Source organism: Canis lupus, chromosome X (assembly GCF_003254725.2).
Source record: "Canis lupus dingo isolate Sandy chromosome X, ASM325472v2, whole genome shotgun sequence".
Lineage (NCBI taxonomy): Eukaryota > Metazoa > Chordata > Mammalia > Carnivora > Canidae > Canis > Canis lupus.
In genome coordinates this window covers 58433395-58450606 of record NC_064281.1, presented here as the reverse complement: position 1 = coordinate 58450606, position 17212 = coordinate 58433395, and the positions used below count along the sequence as shown (strand labels likewise).

General features: G+C 35.1%; 1 protein-coding gene across 5 annotated transcripts in view; it reads left to right on the top strand.

The window, feature by feature from the left end:
• ABCB7 (ATP binding cassette subfamily B member 7) overlaps positions 1-17212 on the top strand; it is a 164885-nt gene that overhangs the window by 42303 nt on the left and 105370 nt on the right. The window contains exon 1 of one of the 5 annotated variants that reach the window (XM_025466224.3): positions 3091-3239. The exons of the other annotated variants lie outside the window; for them this stretch is intronic. Within the exon in view, the coding sequence (XP_025322009.1) occupies positions 3237-3239 (3 nt within the window). The 5' untranslated portion in view covers positions 3091-3236. Of the gene's footprint in view, positions 1-3090; positions 3240-17212 lie in introns of those variants that run through there. 5 annotated transcript variants of the gene reach the window in all.

Sequence of the window (17212 nt, the reverse complement as noted above, 5' to 3'; positions counted from 1 at the left end):
ATCCCCGCTCTCCAGGATCACACCCCGGCCCGAAGGCGGTGCTAAACCCACCAGGGCTGCCCTGCCCTCGACTAGCTTTTCTAACTTCAAAGTTCCCTTTTGTGATGTTTTCAGCTTGTTTTCTGTGATACCCTTTATCTCTTACCCTTTTGTGTGGGCCTTCTTTTCCTTTGTTTCTATTGTCCTTATCATGCCCAATTTTAACTCTAATTCCAACAGTTTCTCCTCGTTGTGTCTTGAAAGGGAGCCCCTGTTAGTCAATTTTGAGGACTCCTGGGATTAGATTGTTCCAGCTGTTTCAGAATTTGTTATCTGAGAATCCTTGCATTGCTCCACTACTGGAATGGATAGAAGGCCTTCCAGTTTCATCTACTGTTCCTAATGTGGCCACTAGGTTTTCCAGTGAATAGTATATGGTTATTCTCCTGGTTTCAGGTCTGCATATGGCCTCTACTTATTACCACAGAATTATTGATGCTATTCAGATCATGTGGCTGTGGTGGTTTCTCTCCTGTGCTTGTATTTTGAGGTTCAAGGGAATTCCTTATGTCCTAAATTTTTTGTAAATGTTGCTTATAAGTTCTGTTCTTGGTTTTGTGTCTTCTGTCTGTAATGTTAGAATTCAAGAATATGAAAATATTATGCTTCCACTGCCCTGCTATCTCTCCTGTCATGTTAATTATTATTTTTTATTGTGGTCAAAAAAAATACCCAGGTCTGGGATTTGTAGTTCTATTTTTAACTTACTGAGGAGTCTCCGTACCTACCTACCTACCTACCTACCGACCTTCCTTTCTCTCTTTCTTTCTTTCCTTTCTTTTCTTTCTTTTCTTTCTTTTCTTTCTTTTCTTTCTTTCTTTCTCTCTCTTTCTTTCTTTCTTTCTTTCTTTCTTTCTTTCTTTCTTTCTCTTTCTTTCTTTCTTTCTTTCTTTCTTTCTTTCTTTCTTTCTTTCTTCTTTCTTTCTTTCGATTTTATTTATTTACTTGACAGAGAGAGAGTACACAAGCAGGGGGAGTGGCAGAGGGAGGATAAGCAGACTCCCCACTGAGCAGGGAGCCCAATATGGGGCTTGATCCCAGGACCCCTAGATCATTATCTGAGCCAAAGGCAGACCCCTAACTGACTGAGCCACCCAGGCATCCCTCTATACTGTTTTCCATAGCAGCTGCATCATTGCATGTTTCCACCAATAGTGCACAGGGTTCTAAATTTTCCATGTCTTCATCAGCATTTGTTTTTTTCATAATGACCATCGTAAGAGTTATGAAGTAATATCTCACTGAAGTTTTGATTTGTATTTTTCTTTACTGCCATTTTTGTTACCTTCTGTCTTGTACTTTTTTTGTCCTGCCTTTCATTTCTTGCTTCTTTTGTGTTTCATTGATTTTTTTAGGGATATTCTTTGATTCCTTTTCATTTTCTTTTGTGTATCTTTTTTTAAGTTTTTAAAAAGATTTTATATATTTATTCATGAGAAACACAGAGACAGGCAGAGGGAGAAGCAGGCTACATGCAGGGAGCCCGATGTGGGACTTGATCCCGGGTCTCCAGGATCACGCCCCAGCTGAAGGCGGCGCCAAACCACTTAGCCACCAGGGCTGCCCTTTTTGTGTATCTTTTACAGGTAATTTTTGTGGTTATCATGGGGCTTTCATAAAACATAACAATATTTTTTATGCTAACAGATTTTGATTGTTTATGAAAAATTCTAATTTTACTCTCACACACACACATTATTGATGCAGAATTGTCTTTTTATGCTGTATATTCATTAAATATTTCTAGTTATAGTTATTTATTATTTTTATCGTTTAACTCTATAGTAGAAAAAAGTTATTTTTGTACCACTTTTGCATTATTATAGTATCCTTTGTCTATATATATCCTTTTACCAGCTAGCTGATTCATGCTTTCATATGCTTTTGTGTTACTATTTAGTGTCCTTTTCTTTTCAGTTTGAAGAACTCCCATTATCTTCTCTTGTAAGGCAGGCCTAGCATTGATAAACCCTGTTAGCTTTTGTTTATCTGAAAGTCTACTTTTTGAAGGCTGTTTTTGCTGAATATAGTATTCTTGGTTGGCAAGGCTTTTTTTGTCACTTTGAATATGTCTTCCAATTCTCTTCTGGTCTGTGAAGTTTTTGCTATTAGGCTTAATTGGTGCTCTATTTTCTATGATGAATCACTTTTTCTGTTTTCAAAATTCCTTGTCCTTGAGTTTTTACAATTTGATTATAAATGTGTCTTGTGGATTTTTTTTTGGATTAGTGTTTGGTCCCTTTTGGGTTTTTTAACTCTGATTGTCAGTTTCCCCTCTCTGGATATGGGAAGTTTTCAGCCATTACCTATAGAGATAATTTTTATGCACCTTTCTCTCTCTTGTTCTCAGATTCCCATAATATGAAAGGTGATTTGTTTTTTGGTACATCTTAAGTCCCTTAGGCTTTCTTCACTATTTTTATTTCTTTTTACTCCTATGGGTGGATAATTTCTAATGGCTTTTCTTAAAATTGACTGGCTCATTCTTCTACTTGATCAGGTCTACCCTTGAACCCAAGTATTGAATTTTTCAGTTCACGTTTTATACTATTTAGGTCCAAAATTTTCTTTTTTATATTTTCTTTTTCTTGTTACTTTCATTTTGTTTATGTACCATTTTACTAAGCTCATTGAGCATCTTTTTGACAATTTTTGTCATGTTATTCATATAGCTTCATTTCTTTATTGTCAGTTTCTGAAGCTTTATTTTGTCCCTTTGATGAGACTTTATTTCCCTCTTTTTTTTCATGTTCCTTTTAGCTTTGCATTGGTATCTGCACCTATGGAGAAACAACCATATTTCCTAGTCTTTATGTACTGACTGTGGCAGAAAAGACCTTCACCAATCATCCCAGCTAGACATTCTGAGGGCCTGTGTATATATCTTCTCTGGACTTGTATATGTAGATTTTTAATTAAAGGAATTTATTAGTTTATTTTTGAAGCTTGTAATTTCTTGTTCTTTTGGGTGTCTGTTATACTTTTGGTTTTCTGAAACATTACCACATCACCAAGGTATGTTTTTATTTTCAGCTTCCTCATGCATCTATAATATTCCATGTTTAACCTGTACTCTAAATCAGACAAGACAGAAAATAGACCTTTGGACAGCCTGCTAATAAGCCAGAATGTTGGATATATGCTCCAATCCTTCCCTCCTTCCCAGAGAGAAGCCTTGAGTTGTGCATCTTCTGATCATGGTGAGTGTACTACTCACTGCTTACCACTCTCTGTTCTAAGCAGCCCAAAGGCATCCGGACTGTGTTGGTTCTGTTAGAGCTTCAAGTGAAATGAGACAGAAACCGTTGCCTTGGACAGTACTCTGAAAGGCTAGAAATATGGATGCATGTTTCTCCCTCACTGTCAGGAAGGAAGCCTCAAGGTATGTGCCTCCTCCCGGTTGTGCAAAGTTGTGCCAGCTGTAGAAATGCACCAGCCACTTCTTTTGTTGTTAGCTGCCCCAAGACATCCAAACTATTCTGGTTCCATCAGCATTCCCAAGTAAGCTGAGACAGAAACCAGTACCTTGGGCAATACTCTATATGATTCTAAGATGTTGAACACAAGTTTCACTCTCTCTTCTCCTTAAGGAATAAGTTGCAGGCTGGAATGATCTGTCTTGGAACAGCTCTGCTGGCTTATGGGAAGGGTTCATTGTGGACAAAGTGAATTTGCTCTTATGTTCTTCAGTGCAACTGTTCTCAGGTACTTCAACTTGGAATGTGAAATTCTCCTTAAGGTATTTTGGTCCATGTATCCCTATCAAATCAGTGTTCCTGTGGCAGAATGCTAGGATTTTCTTTTGACTTCTTGTGATGTCATTCCTTTAACTCTAAGTAATATATGAGCAGAAAAATGCAAATGTCACAAATACACAGCTTGATGACTTTTTAAACTTAACAGACCCATGGAAATCTGTATCAGATTTGAAAGGCAATTTAGTTGTATCTAAAACTCTAGGTTTAACATTTTTTTAAAGCTCTAGAAATCCTATACTGTTTTTTTTTGCATTCAGTATAACTTATTGAAAAATATTTCTAGATTCCTTTAGATTATATTATTTTACTTTGATATTCCTAAGTTTTATTGTGAATATGTCTAGGTGATAGGGTTTTTTTGTTATTTCTCCTCTTGGCACTCTGTATGTTCTTCTAATATGAAATCTTCCATTTTTAGTTTTGGCAAATTTAATCTTTATTTTTAATTTTTTATACTTTGTTTTTAATTGAATCATAATTAACATACAGTGTAATCTTAGTTTTAGATGTAGAATATGATTCAACAATTTTGTACATTACTCAGTGCTCATCATGATAAGTATACTGTTAATCCTGTTCACCTATTTCACCCATTCCCTCCACCCACCTCCCCTCTGACAACCAGTTTGTTCTCTGTATTAAAGTGTCTGGGTTTTTTTGTCTCTTTTTCCTTTATTTTGTTTCTTAAATTCCATACATGAGTGAAATCATATGGTATTTGTTTTTCTCTGACTTATTTTATTTGGCATTATACCCTCTAGGTCCATCAATGTTGTTGCAAATGGCAAGATATCATTCTTTTTTTAAGAGTAAGGAATATTCCATTGTGTGTGTGTGTGTGTGTGTGTGTGTGTGTGTGTGTGTATCACATTTTCTTTGTTCATCCACCTATAGATGGGCATGCGGGCTGCTCCCATAACTTGGCTATTGTAAATAATGCTGCAATAAACGTAGGGGTGATACATATATATATGTGTGTATATATATGTGTATATATACATATAAATATATATATACACACACACATACACATACACACACAATGGAATATTACTCAGCCATCAGAAAGGACAAATGCCTTATATTTGCTTTGATATGGATGGAACTGGAGGGTATTATGCTGAGTGAAATAAGTCAATCAGAGAAAGACAATCATCATATGGTTTTACTCATATGTGTAGTATAAGAAATAGTGAAAGGGATTATAAGGGAAAGGAGGGGAACTGAGTGGGAAAAATTAGAGAGGGAGACAAACCATGAGAGACTCCTAACTCTGGGAAACAAATAAAGGGTTTGTAAAGGGTTGCAGAGAGGGTGGGGGGATGTGGTAACTGGATGATGGGCACTAAGGAGGGCACTTGATGAGATGTTATACTATATGTTGGCAAATTGAATTTAAATACGATATTAAGAAAATAAACATAGGTGTGCATGTATCTTTTTGAGTTAATGTTTCATTTCCTTTGGGTAAATATGAAATAATGGAATTCCTCGATAATATAGTAATTCTGTTTTTAAGTTTTTGAAAATATGCTTCTTTACATTTTAATTTTTCTTGGTATATTAAGTAATTGTTAATACTTACAGTTTGTGTCCCTTTATTTAACTTTTGTTACTTTTCTTTAAAATTTTATTTATTCATTCATGAGAGACACACAGAGAGAGGCAGAGACACAGGAAGAGGGAGAAGCAGGTTCCATGCAGGGAGCCCGATGTGGGACTTGATCCCCATACCCCAGGATCATGCCCTGAGTGGAAGGCAGAGGCGCCTAACCGCTGAGCCACCCAGGCGTCCTAAACTTTAAAATCTAATATTGCTATTTTCTTTCAAAGTCCTTATTCTCCCAAGCATCTCCTTCCCCAGACTCTTCCTTCCTGTACTTTTTATTTTTATTTTGTTTCCTGCTTGCCCTGTTAATCCTTGCCCCAGGCATCTGCAGCTAGTATATGCCTTTATATGCTTACAACAAATAACAGCACTGAAGGGTGCTCCACATCATAAGATAGTTCTGATGAGTGTAGAATAAGTTAAGCCCCTGAGGCAGTGTTCAGGAAGCTGCCAGACAAGTTATACAACCACATTTCTTTGAGCACAAGGCCCATATTTCCCCTTCTGGTACCAGGAAGCCATACCAAAAACCAGAGATGCTATCCATTCCCATGGCTGCCTCTAATTGGGGAATTGGGGATGGTGGGCGAGTTTGTACAAATGTCAAAACTTTCTACTGAAATTTATGAACCTTCTTCATTATTCACTCTCTGGTTGTTATAAGTTTTTAAATTAGATTCCAGAGTTTTAAAAAAGTTGTTTCTATCAGTTTTTGATAGCTTACTCATTGCTTCAGTGGATGTCACTGTTTTTGGCATTACAGTTGCATTGACGCTCTTATCAAAAAACATCACGTGTCTTATTTTTTTAAGGATTTATTTATTTTTCATGAGAGACACAGACAGAGAGAGAGGCAAAGACATAGGTGGAAGGAGAAGCAGGCTCCTCACAGGGAGCCTGATGTGGGATTCGATCCTGGATCCCAGAATCATGACCTGAGCTGAAGGCAGGTGCCCAAAAGCTGAGCCACCCAGGCGTCCCATGTCTTATTAACAGTAGAAAAATTAACCTAGGTATTTCAAGGTTATCAATCAGGAAGATGGCAGTAAACTTTCTAGGTCCAATACATTGTTGATATTGTTAGTATCGATACTGTTAGGGATCTGCATCTCCAGTCCGCCACTTACTGGCTGTGTGAATTTGGGCAGAGCAGCCGTTTTGAGCCTCAGTATCTAGTCTGTAAAATGGGAATAATATTAGTAGATACCTTGTAAGTATGTAGTGAGAATGAAATAAGATAATATAGCTTTGGACCTAAGACCAGCCAAATAGTGACTACTTGGTGAATGGTAGCAACCATGGTTCTTACTAAAAATGATTATAGCTGTTTCTAATCCACATTGTTTGTAATGCAAAAACACTTTTGCGAACCAAGAGCAGAATGAAAATCTGAAAAGTAGATAAAATACTAACTACTGGGGTGCCTGGGTGGCTCAGTGGCTGGGTGTCTGCCTTTGGCTCTGGTCATGATCCCGGGGTCCTGGGATTGAGTCCCACATCAGGCTCCTAGTGGGGAGCCTGCTTATTCCTTTGCCTATTGTCTCTGCCTCTCTCTCTCTCTCTCTCTCTCTCTCTCTCTCTCTCTCTCTCTCTCTGTGTTTCTCATGTTTTTACTTTTTTTAATTTTTATTTATTTATGATAGTCACACAGAGAGAGTGAGAGAGGCAGAGACACAGGCAGAAGGAGAAGCAGGCTCCATGCTGGGAGCCTGATGCGGGACTTGATCCCGGGACTCCAGGATCACGCCCTGGGCCAAAGGCAGGCGCTGAACTGGTGAGCCACCCAGAGATCCCCATATAAATAAAATCTTAAAAAAATACTAACTATCCTGGCCTTCAGTGAATCTATTCTGTTGTGGGCTGAGCATCTCTAAGGATGAACTAAAATTGAAGAGTTTTTTGGATGGATGATACTGGGAAGTCAGTCAAGATACATCGTACCATTGCATTTGTATTTCTGTGATATTTATGCCTGCATCTGTTAATTTTATATTATAAACTCATAAGTATAAGGATCATGCATTTAAATTTTTTGTTGCATACAATGTGTAAGATAATAATCTTTTGGTGTTACAACAGTGAATACAATTTAGGAAGGTTTATATGGCAATTTAGAGCAAGGTTTGTTTATTCTTGAAACATTCTAAAGTGACTTTAAGACCTTTTGGTGCTTCTTTTTAAGGCACCCAGGCACCCCAGTAGTTAGTATTTTATTTTAAGGCATTTAGAGGAAAGTACAGCTCTTAAAATGCTTCTAAGAGAGCTGCCAGTTTTCTTCCTGGCGTTATGTGAAAATAAATGTTTTAGTCATTGTGTGAATTATGGTTACCTTATGAAATTTTCAAAGTGCAGTTGAAAAGAGGAGTGGATATTTTTAGAAAAAAACTCTGACAGGTCTTCAGGGCTCAAGTAGATAAATGAGAGCAAAATTAAGATGTTTTTGTGTATGTATGTTTGGGATTGGGTACAGTATCTTTTGAAAAGGTTATTTTTTCTTATTTGAGAAGCTAACTCAATTGTTTGGTGCAGTAATGTGTTACCAGAAATACATAGTTGTGTTTTACATCACATCTCTCTTTAATTAGACTATGAAGAGGTAATGGAATAGAGGTTAGCAACCTTCTCAGGTTTGAGTGCCATTAGCAATACAATTAAAAAATATACAGAGAGAAGAGAGAGAGAAATCTAACACAAAGAGAAACAAAAAAAAAGAGTTGCAAAGAGATAAAAAGGAGACACCCATGGTGAGGACAGTGGCAGATTGCTATCAGTATCCCCTAAGGCCCATGTTTATGTACCTCTATAGTAGAAATTAACTTTCAGCATGCTAGAAACTTGATATGATAAGCTGAAAGGAATTTAAAATTCACAAAACCAAATACTTTCTTTAAAATACCTTTTCCATCTCGTGCTTAACAGAACTCTTAAGGTATTATTTGTAAGCCCTGGAGTTGGGTTTGTGTTTACATCAGTATTCTCTTACTCTGTACTTGTGTTATATAAGCAGAGCTTATGCCACATACTTCTTTTTTTTTTTTCACATACTTCTTACCAAAAGACTGCCTGTTACTAGACTTTTTTGGAATGCTTATTAAGAAAACCAAGGTATTTTGGATATGATTTACATAGTAAGTCTTGCAGAGTAACCAAGTAAATGAATATTCTATCTTGTATGAATTTAGTATTATTTTCTAGGTAACTGACTGATCAGAAGCAATCTGACACGTCCATAGAAGCATTAAACACAAATGAGCATTTATAGAAAAAAGTAACTAAATAAAGTGACAGGTCTGCTATTGATTCAAATTGCCCAGCTATGGAACTTAAAGTTAAGAAATGTGCTTGAGAGTTCTCTACCAAGTCCATATTAGTAAACATAAAGACTGAAAGGTAAAACTGTAAAGTAGCAGAAAAGAGGTTCAATTCCACCTTCTCAATTTCTTTCACATTATCTCATCATTACAGCTGTAGTGTAAAATGTGTGGTAACATCTCCATTTTTTATGTATAAATGTAGTAAGGCTAGGAATCTTAAAAGACCAAGAGATTCATACCAATTTCCTAGAGTTCTTGGGTTCTAATAAGCCAACTCAGTGAAATAATTATGAAATGTGTCTAAAATGTATCTTTAGTGAATTACTCTAACAATAAAGTTCTCTTTAGGTGTCCCCTAATGTCATGATTTAAAAGGCATTGGTTCTAAAATTTTTCCTTTAATATTGTCATTGATTTTTATTGCCTTGAATTTGGCAAATTCATTGTTCCTTGTTACTTTATTAACAAATAGCGTGAAATCTCACATACCACTTAGCTGAAATGTAGGAAGTAGTGACCAAGTTTCATGGTGACAGAAATGTCAAATAAGTGTTATATGAATAGAAACAATGCCTAAACTTCACAGAAGTTGCTTAAAATATTGAAAAACTCTATGAAGAATTTTTATGCTGTGCTCTAAATAGTCCTTGCTGCTGATGTTAAGCTCCAGAGATGTGAAAATTTGGTTGAGGAAGAGGGGAATTTTGTGCATATTGTTTGTTCATGAGTTGTTTTTCTGTGATGGTGGTGGTGGCAGTGGCAGTTTTTTGGATAGAGGTGTTTTTACTTGTTTTGCTATGGCATTCACAGAATCTTTGGAGGCTGCAGGGATTTTAGAAGTTCTCTAGAGCAAGAATTGGCAATCTATGACCCTTAGGCCAAATTCAGAATGACAGCCATTATTAGAAGGCCTCTGTGCTAAGAATTTTTTTTTTTTTACAGTTGGGGAAACCATCAAAAGAAAAATAATATTTTTGTGACATGACAGCAATTATATGAAATTAAAATTTCAGTGTCCCTAAGTAAAGTTTTATTTGAATATAGCCACACTCGTTTATTTATGTATTATCTGTTATTGCTTTTGTCCTACAATGACAGAGTTGATCAGTTGCAACAGATTAAATGCCTACAGACCCCAAAATATTTACTATTTGACCATTTAGAGGAAAAGTTAGCTAGATCTTCTTCTAGAGGCATCAAATTTGAAGCAGTGGAGTTCAATCTGACGATTTGGTGGCTTAGTGAATAAAGACTCAGGTGACAGGAGTTGTTTAAAATGTTTATGCTACACTGCCATTTATTCATTTGTTAAGCAAGCATTTATTGACTAACACAATGAAGGGAATACCTTATCCTTCAACTTTTAGCTGATAAATATTATAAAATCTAAGAAATCTGTCATTTTTTCCCTTTATCCTGCTCTCCCCCTGCTCTCTGTTCCTGTTCCCCTCATCCCCCTTTTCTTCTTACTTCCTCTCAGCTAGTTTCTAGGCAATTGGAAAGAAAATCAATTTTAAATAACATGTATCTCAAGCTTTTGATCTTTTAAAGTAGGTTAAATGTAATTTTAAATTATAACACTTTCTGTTAAAAATTTATTGAGAGCTTAATTTTAAATATTTTAAGTTTTATAATGATCAGATTATAACAATATCTACACATGACTATTTGATATTGTTCATCATCACATGCATTGTGGATGGATATTTGTAAACCCAGCTTTGTTTCCAAAGCTGCATGAATGAAGACTATCTAACTGACTCAAAAATCCCTGATGGGTTGACAGTTTATAAATTGTTTTGTAATCCCCTTTTTTAGATAATTCTTCAAGTCATAAATCCTCAGTATAACTTGAATTATGAAAGTTAACTATTGTAAAAAAGGGTACATTCATATGTAGTAATTACTAAAGAAGTTATTTAATGGGTTTATTTTTAGTAAAGATTGAATATTTACCTTAAAGAATTTAGTTTGATGGAATATGTTTCAATTTTATTAGCCTCCTCACTTAGTTCTTGGTCTTATTTACATGGAGATAGTCTGACAAATAGATGGTTTAGTGTTGAAATTTATTTTATATTTATGGAATGTCTACACAAAGCAAGATATTGTACCAATGCAATTGTCTATCAAGGGTTAATATTTTAAAAGCATTTTTGAGTATAGTTGACACACAGTTTTACATTAGTTTCAGATGTACAACATAGTGATTCAACTTCTCTGTCCCTTATACTGTGTTCACCACAAGTGTAGCTACCATCTGTCACCATACAGCACTATTACAATATCATTGACTGTATTATCTATGCTGTGCCTTTTATTCCTGTGACATATTCATTACATAACTGGAAGTCTATATCCCCCACAAGGATTAATATTTGTAATGATTATTGGATGAATAGTGCTGATCTAAATGAGAGTATACATTTATTTTCAAGGGCCACAGAATCCTTAAATCTTGGGTTCTTCCAGAATTTTCCCCCCCTCAGGTAAAATCAATAGAATTCTACAGCATAAACTTTTTAAATTACCTACCTTTTTAAATGGACTGACACATTGTCATTTTCATTATACTGTATTTATTTGGTATCTGTGTATATTAGTCATATCTATTATCTTCATTAATATATGGTTTGTTGCTTTGTGCGTGTTGCAAGGGATGTAAATAAATTCAGATGCTTGATTTATTGAGCAAATAAGTTATAATCTCGGTTAAGATTTTTAAAATCATGTTTATAGCATCTTTTTAATTTGTTTCATGAAAATCAATGAATTTTAGAGTTAGAAGTGACCTTAGAGGACATCTAATCCAAGCCTTTTAATTTTCAAATCCAGTTTCACAAAATTAATCACCTTGTTTTCTCTTGCTGCCTAAGACCACTTTAAAAAAAATTTATTGAGTTATAATTGATGCATAATATATTAGTTCTAGGTGTACAACATAGTGATTCAATATTTATATACATTGCATTATAAGTCTAGTTACCATTTGTTACCGTACACATTTAAGACAATATTATTGGCAGTATTCTCCATGCCGCATATTAATTTCCCGTGATTATTTTATAACTAGAAGTTTGTGCTTCTTAATATCCTTCACCCAGTTTGAGGCCCCACATCTCCTCCCCTATGGCAAATAGCCTTGACTCTGTATTGCTTTTTTTTTAAAAGATTTTATTTATTTATTTATTTATTTATTTATTTATTTATTTATTTGACAGGGAGAGTATCAGCAGGATGAGAGGCAGAAGGAGAAGCAGACTTCCCACTAAGCAGGGAGCCAACTGTGGGGCCTAATCCCCAGGATCATGACCTGAACTGAGGATAGACACTTAATCAACTGACCCACCTGAGCACTGCCCCCCCCCCCCATTCTGTATTGCTATTGTAAATAGTGATGTATTGAGCATAGGGGTGCATATATCTTTTCAAATTAGTATTTTTGTTTTCTTTGGATAGATACCTAGTAGTAGAACTGCTAGATCATATGGTACTTCTATTTATAATTTTTTGAGGAACCTGCATATTTTCTATGGTGGCTACACCAGTTTACATTCCCACCAACGGTACATGAGGGTTCCCTTTTCTTCACATCTTTGCCAACACTTGTTATTTCTTGTCTTTTTGATAATAGTTATTCTAGCAGGTGTAAGGCACTATTTTACTGTGGTTTTTATGTGCATTTTCTTCTGATTAGTGATGTTGAACATCTTTTTATATGCTGATTGGCCATGTATATGCTTCTTTGGAAAAGTGTGTATTCATATCCTGCCATTTTTTAAAAAGTTTTTTTTTATTTATTCACGAGAGACACAGAGAAAGGGGCAGAGACATAGAGAAGCAGGCTCTATGCAGGAGGCCTGATGTGGGACTCGATCCTGGGACTCTGGGACCATGCCCTGAGCCAAAGGCAGATGCTCAACTGCTGAGTCACCCAAGTGTCCCATATCCTGCCATTTTTTTTATCCTGCCATTTTTTAATTGGATTGTTTATGTTTTCTTTTTGTTACTGATTTTTATGGGTTCTTTGTGTATTTTGAATATTAATCCCTTATTGGATATATGATTTGCAATATCTTCTCCCATTTAATAGGTTGCCTTTTTGTTTTGTTGATGGTTCCTTTGCTGTGTAGAAGCTTTTTAATTTGATATGTCCTATCTGTTTATTGTTGCTTTTGTTTCCCTTGCTCTTAGGATCAAATCCAAAAACATCACTAAGACCAGTGTTAGTGAGCTTACTATGTATGTTTTCTTTTAGGAGTTTTATGGTTATAGGTCTTACATTCAAGTCTATAATCCATTTTTAAAAATATTTTATTTATTTATTCATGAGAGACACAGAGGAGAAGCAGGCTCCATGCAGGAAGCCCAACGTGGGACTCGAACCCTGGACTCCAGGATCACACCCTGGGCCAAAGGCGGGCGCCAAACCGCTGAGCCACCCAGGGACCCCCCAAGTCTTTAATCCATTTTAAGTTAATTTTTACATATGGTGTAATATAGTGGCCCAGTTTTGCTCTTTTGCGTATAGTTGTCCAGTGTTCTCAGCACTATTCATTGAAGAAACTGTTTTTCCCCATCGTATAATGTTGACAACTTTGTTGTAAATTAGTTGACTATATATGTATGGGTTTATTTCTGGGCTTTCTGTTCTTTTCTGTGATGTATATGTCCATTTAGGTTACTATAACTTTGTGGTATAGTTTAAAATCAGAGAGTGTGATACAGCTGGCTTCGTTCTTTTTTCTTAAGATTGTTTTTGGTATTCAAGGGCTCCTGGGTGGCTCAGTCAGTTAAGTGTCTGACTCGTGGTTACATCTCAGGTCATATTCTCATGGATCATGAGATTAGTCCCATATGGGGCTCTGTGCTCAGTGGGGAGTCTGTTTGAAGATTCTCTCCCACTAGTTGCACGCACATGTGCTTTTTCCCCTACTCTCTAAATAAATCTTTTTAAAGAAAGCTTTGTTTGGGGTATTCAGAGTCTTTTATGGTTTCATACAATTTTATAATTATTTTTGCTAGTTCTATGAAAAATGCCATTGAAATTTTGATAGGAATTGTATAGAATCTGTAGATTGCCTTGTATTATGAACATTTTAACAATATTCCTTGAAAACATGAACAAGGAGTACCTTTCCATTTATTTGTATCTTCATTTTTTCACCAGTGTCTTGTAATTTTCATTGTAAAGGTCTTTCACCTTTTTGGTTAAATTTATTCCTAGGTATTTTGTTCTTTTTGATGTGATTGCAAATGGAATTTTTTTCTTGATTTCTCTTTCTGATATCTTGTTATTAGTGTATAGAAATACAACAGATTTTTGCATGTGAGTTTTATATACTGCAGTTTTATTGAATTCGTTTATTCTAACAAGTTTTTGGTAGTCTTAAAGTTTTCTATGTAGAATATCATGTCATCTCCAAATAGTGAAAGTTTTATTTCTTCTCTTCTGGTGTTAATGTCTATTTTTTTTTTTTTTGCCTATTTGCTATAGTTAGGCCTTCCAATCCTATGTTGAGTGACAGTGGAGATAGATGGCCCACTTGTCTTGTTCCTGATCTTAGAGGAAAATCTTTTAGCTTAGCACTGTTTAGTATGATATTTACTGTGGGTTATTCATATATGGCCTTTATTATGTTTAGGTACATTCTCTCTATATCCAATTTGTTGAGTTTTAAACATAAATGGAATTTCAATTTTGTGGAATGTTTTTCTGCATTTATTGATATAATTTTTAAAAATTTATTTAAATTCAATTAATTAACATATAGTGTATTATTAACTTTAGAGGTAGAGTTCAGCTATTCATCAGTTGCATATATCACCTGGTGCTCATTACAACACATGCCCTTCTTAATGCCTGTCACCCTGTTAATCCATCTCCCCCCGACATCCCCTCCAGCAACCCTCAGTATGTTTCTTAATAGTTAAGTCTCTTGTGGTTTGTCGTCCTCTCTGATTTCATCTTATTTTATTTTTCCCTCCCTTCCCCTATGATTCTGTTTTGTTTTGTAAATTCCGCGAGTGAAATCATATAAATTTTTCTCTGTTTGACTTATTCCGCTTGGCATAATACCCTCTAGTTCCATCCACATTGTTGCAAATGGTAAGATTTCTTTTTTTGATGGATAAGTAATGTGTGTGTGTGTGTGTGTGTGTGTGTGTGATTACATACATACATATACACCACTTTTTTATCCATTTATCTGTTACTAGACACCTGGGTTCTTTCCCTAGTTTGGCTATTATGGACATTGCTACTGTAAACATTGGAATGCAGGTGCCTCTTCAGATAACTATGTTTATATCCTTTGGATAAATGCCTAGTGTGGTTGCTGGGTTGTAAGGTAGCTCTATTTTTAAGTTTTTGAGGAAATTCCATACTGTTTACCAGAGTGTTCATATTTTTATCTTTCATTTTGATATCATTGTGTATCAAGTTGATTGATTTACCTATGTTGAACCATTCTTGCATCCCTGAAATAAATCCCACTTGATCATGGTGTATGATCTGTTTAATGTATTGTTGAATTCAGTTTGTTGATATCTTGTTGAAGATTTTTGCATCTATGTTCTTAAGGGATATTACCCAAAGTTTTTATTGTTGTTGATTGTTTTTCGTTTGTTTGCTTTTTGTTTTGTTGTATCCTTATGTGGTTTTGGTATCAGGTTACTGCCAGCCCTGGAAGGTGAGTTTAGAAACTTTTTCTCCTCTTAAGTTTTTTTAGAAATGTTTTCGAATTATAGGTATTAAATCGTATTTGAATATTTGATAGAATTAACTGGTAAAGCCATCTGGTATAGGACTTTAGTGGTTTTTGATTCCTGATTCAATTTTCTTACTACAAATTGTCTATTCATATTTTCTATTTCTTCATGATTCAGTCTTGGAAGACTGTTTCTAGGAATTTATCCATTTGTTCTAGGTTGGCATATAATGACTCATAATAGTTTGCTAAGATCCTTTGTTTTTCTGTGATATTGGTGTAACTTACCCTCTTTCATGTCTGATTATATTTTATATATAATCATATCTGATTTTATATATATATATATATATATATATATATATATATATATATATATGTAACATCCAACCATCTGGTCTAATAAGGCTGATATTTCCTATAGATTTTCTGTCTGGATGATCTGTCCATTGATTTAAGTGGGGAGTTAAAATCCCCTGGTATTATTGTATTACTTTTAGTTTCTCCTTTATGTCTGGTAATATTTCCTTTATGTATTTTGGTGCTCCTATGGTGAGTGCCCATATGTTTATGAGTGTTATATCTTCTGGCTGAGTTACTCCTTTGTTTATTTAGTGTACCCCTCATTGTTTTTTATTGAAGTCTTTGTTTTAAAGTCTGTTTTGTCTGATATAAGTATAGCTACCCCAGGTTTCTTTTCAATTCCATTTTATGAAATATCTTTTTTTCATCCCTTTCAGTCTGTGTGTGTCATTACTTTTGAAGTGAGCCTCTTGTAGGCAGTATATAGATGTTTTATTTTTTTAGTCCATGTGGCACCTCTGTGTGTTTTGATTGGAGAATTTAGTCCATTTACATTTAAAGTCATTATTAATAGTTTGTACTTATTGTCATTTTTTTCATTGTTTCTGTTCATTTCCCTCTATTCCTTTCTTCTCTTTCTCTCTTCCCTTGTGGTTTGCTGAGTTTCCTTAGTGTTCTGTTTATATTTCTTTTTCATTTTCTTTTGTGTATTTGCTATAGGCTTTTGCTTTATGTTTACTGTGACATTCCCTGTATCATCGTGTATATACATATATATATATGCACATATATATACATACACACCTATATATGTGTGTGTGTGTGTGTTTAGTAACAACTTAAATTTGAAAACATTTCAAGACTCCACATTTTTAACCCCCTTCCATTTTATATTTTGATCTCACTTTTTATATCTTTTTATGTATCCTTTATCTAATTACTGTAGTTTTAATTTCACAACTTTAATCTTTTAACCATCTTAGTAGCTTTATAAGTAATTAATCTACTTTTTTAGGTGATTTTTACTTTTATATGTATTTTTGTTATTTTTTTTATTTTTTATTTATTTATGATAGTCACACAGAGAGAGAGAGAGAGAGAGAGAGAGAGAGGCAGAGACATAGGCAGAGGGAGAAGCAGGCTCCATGCACCGGGAGCCCGATGTGGGATTCGATCCCGGGTCTCCAGGATCGCGCCCTGGGCCAAAGGCAGGCGCCAAACCGCTGTGCCACCCAGGGATCCCTGTATTTTTGTTATTTTTTTTTTTTTTTTTTTTTTATTTTTTTTTTTTTTTGTATTTTTGTTATTAATCAGTGCCATTTCTTTTCTTTTTTTAAAGATTTTATTTATTTATTCATGAGAGACACAGAAAGAGAGAGGCAGAGACATAGGCAGAGAGAGAAGCACGCTCCATGCAGGGAGCCCGACGTGGGACTCGATCCTGGGACTCCAGGACTACGCCCTGGGCCAAAGGCAGAT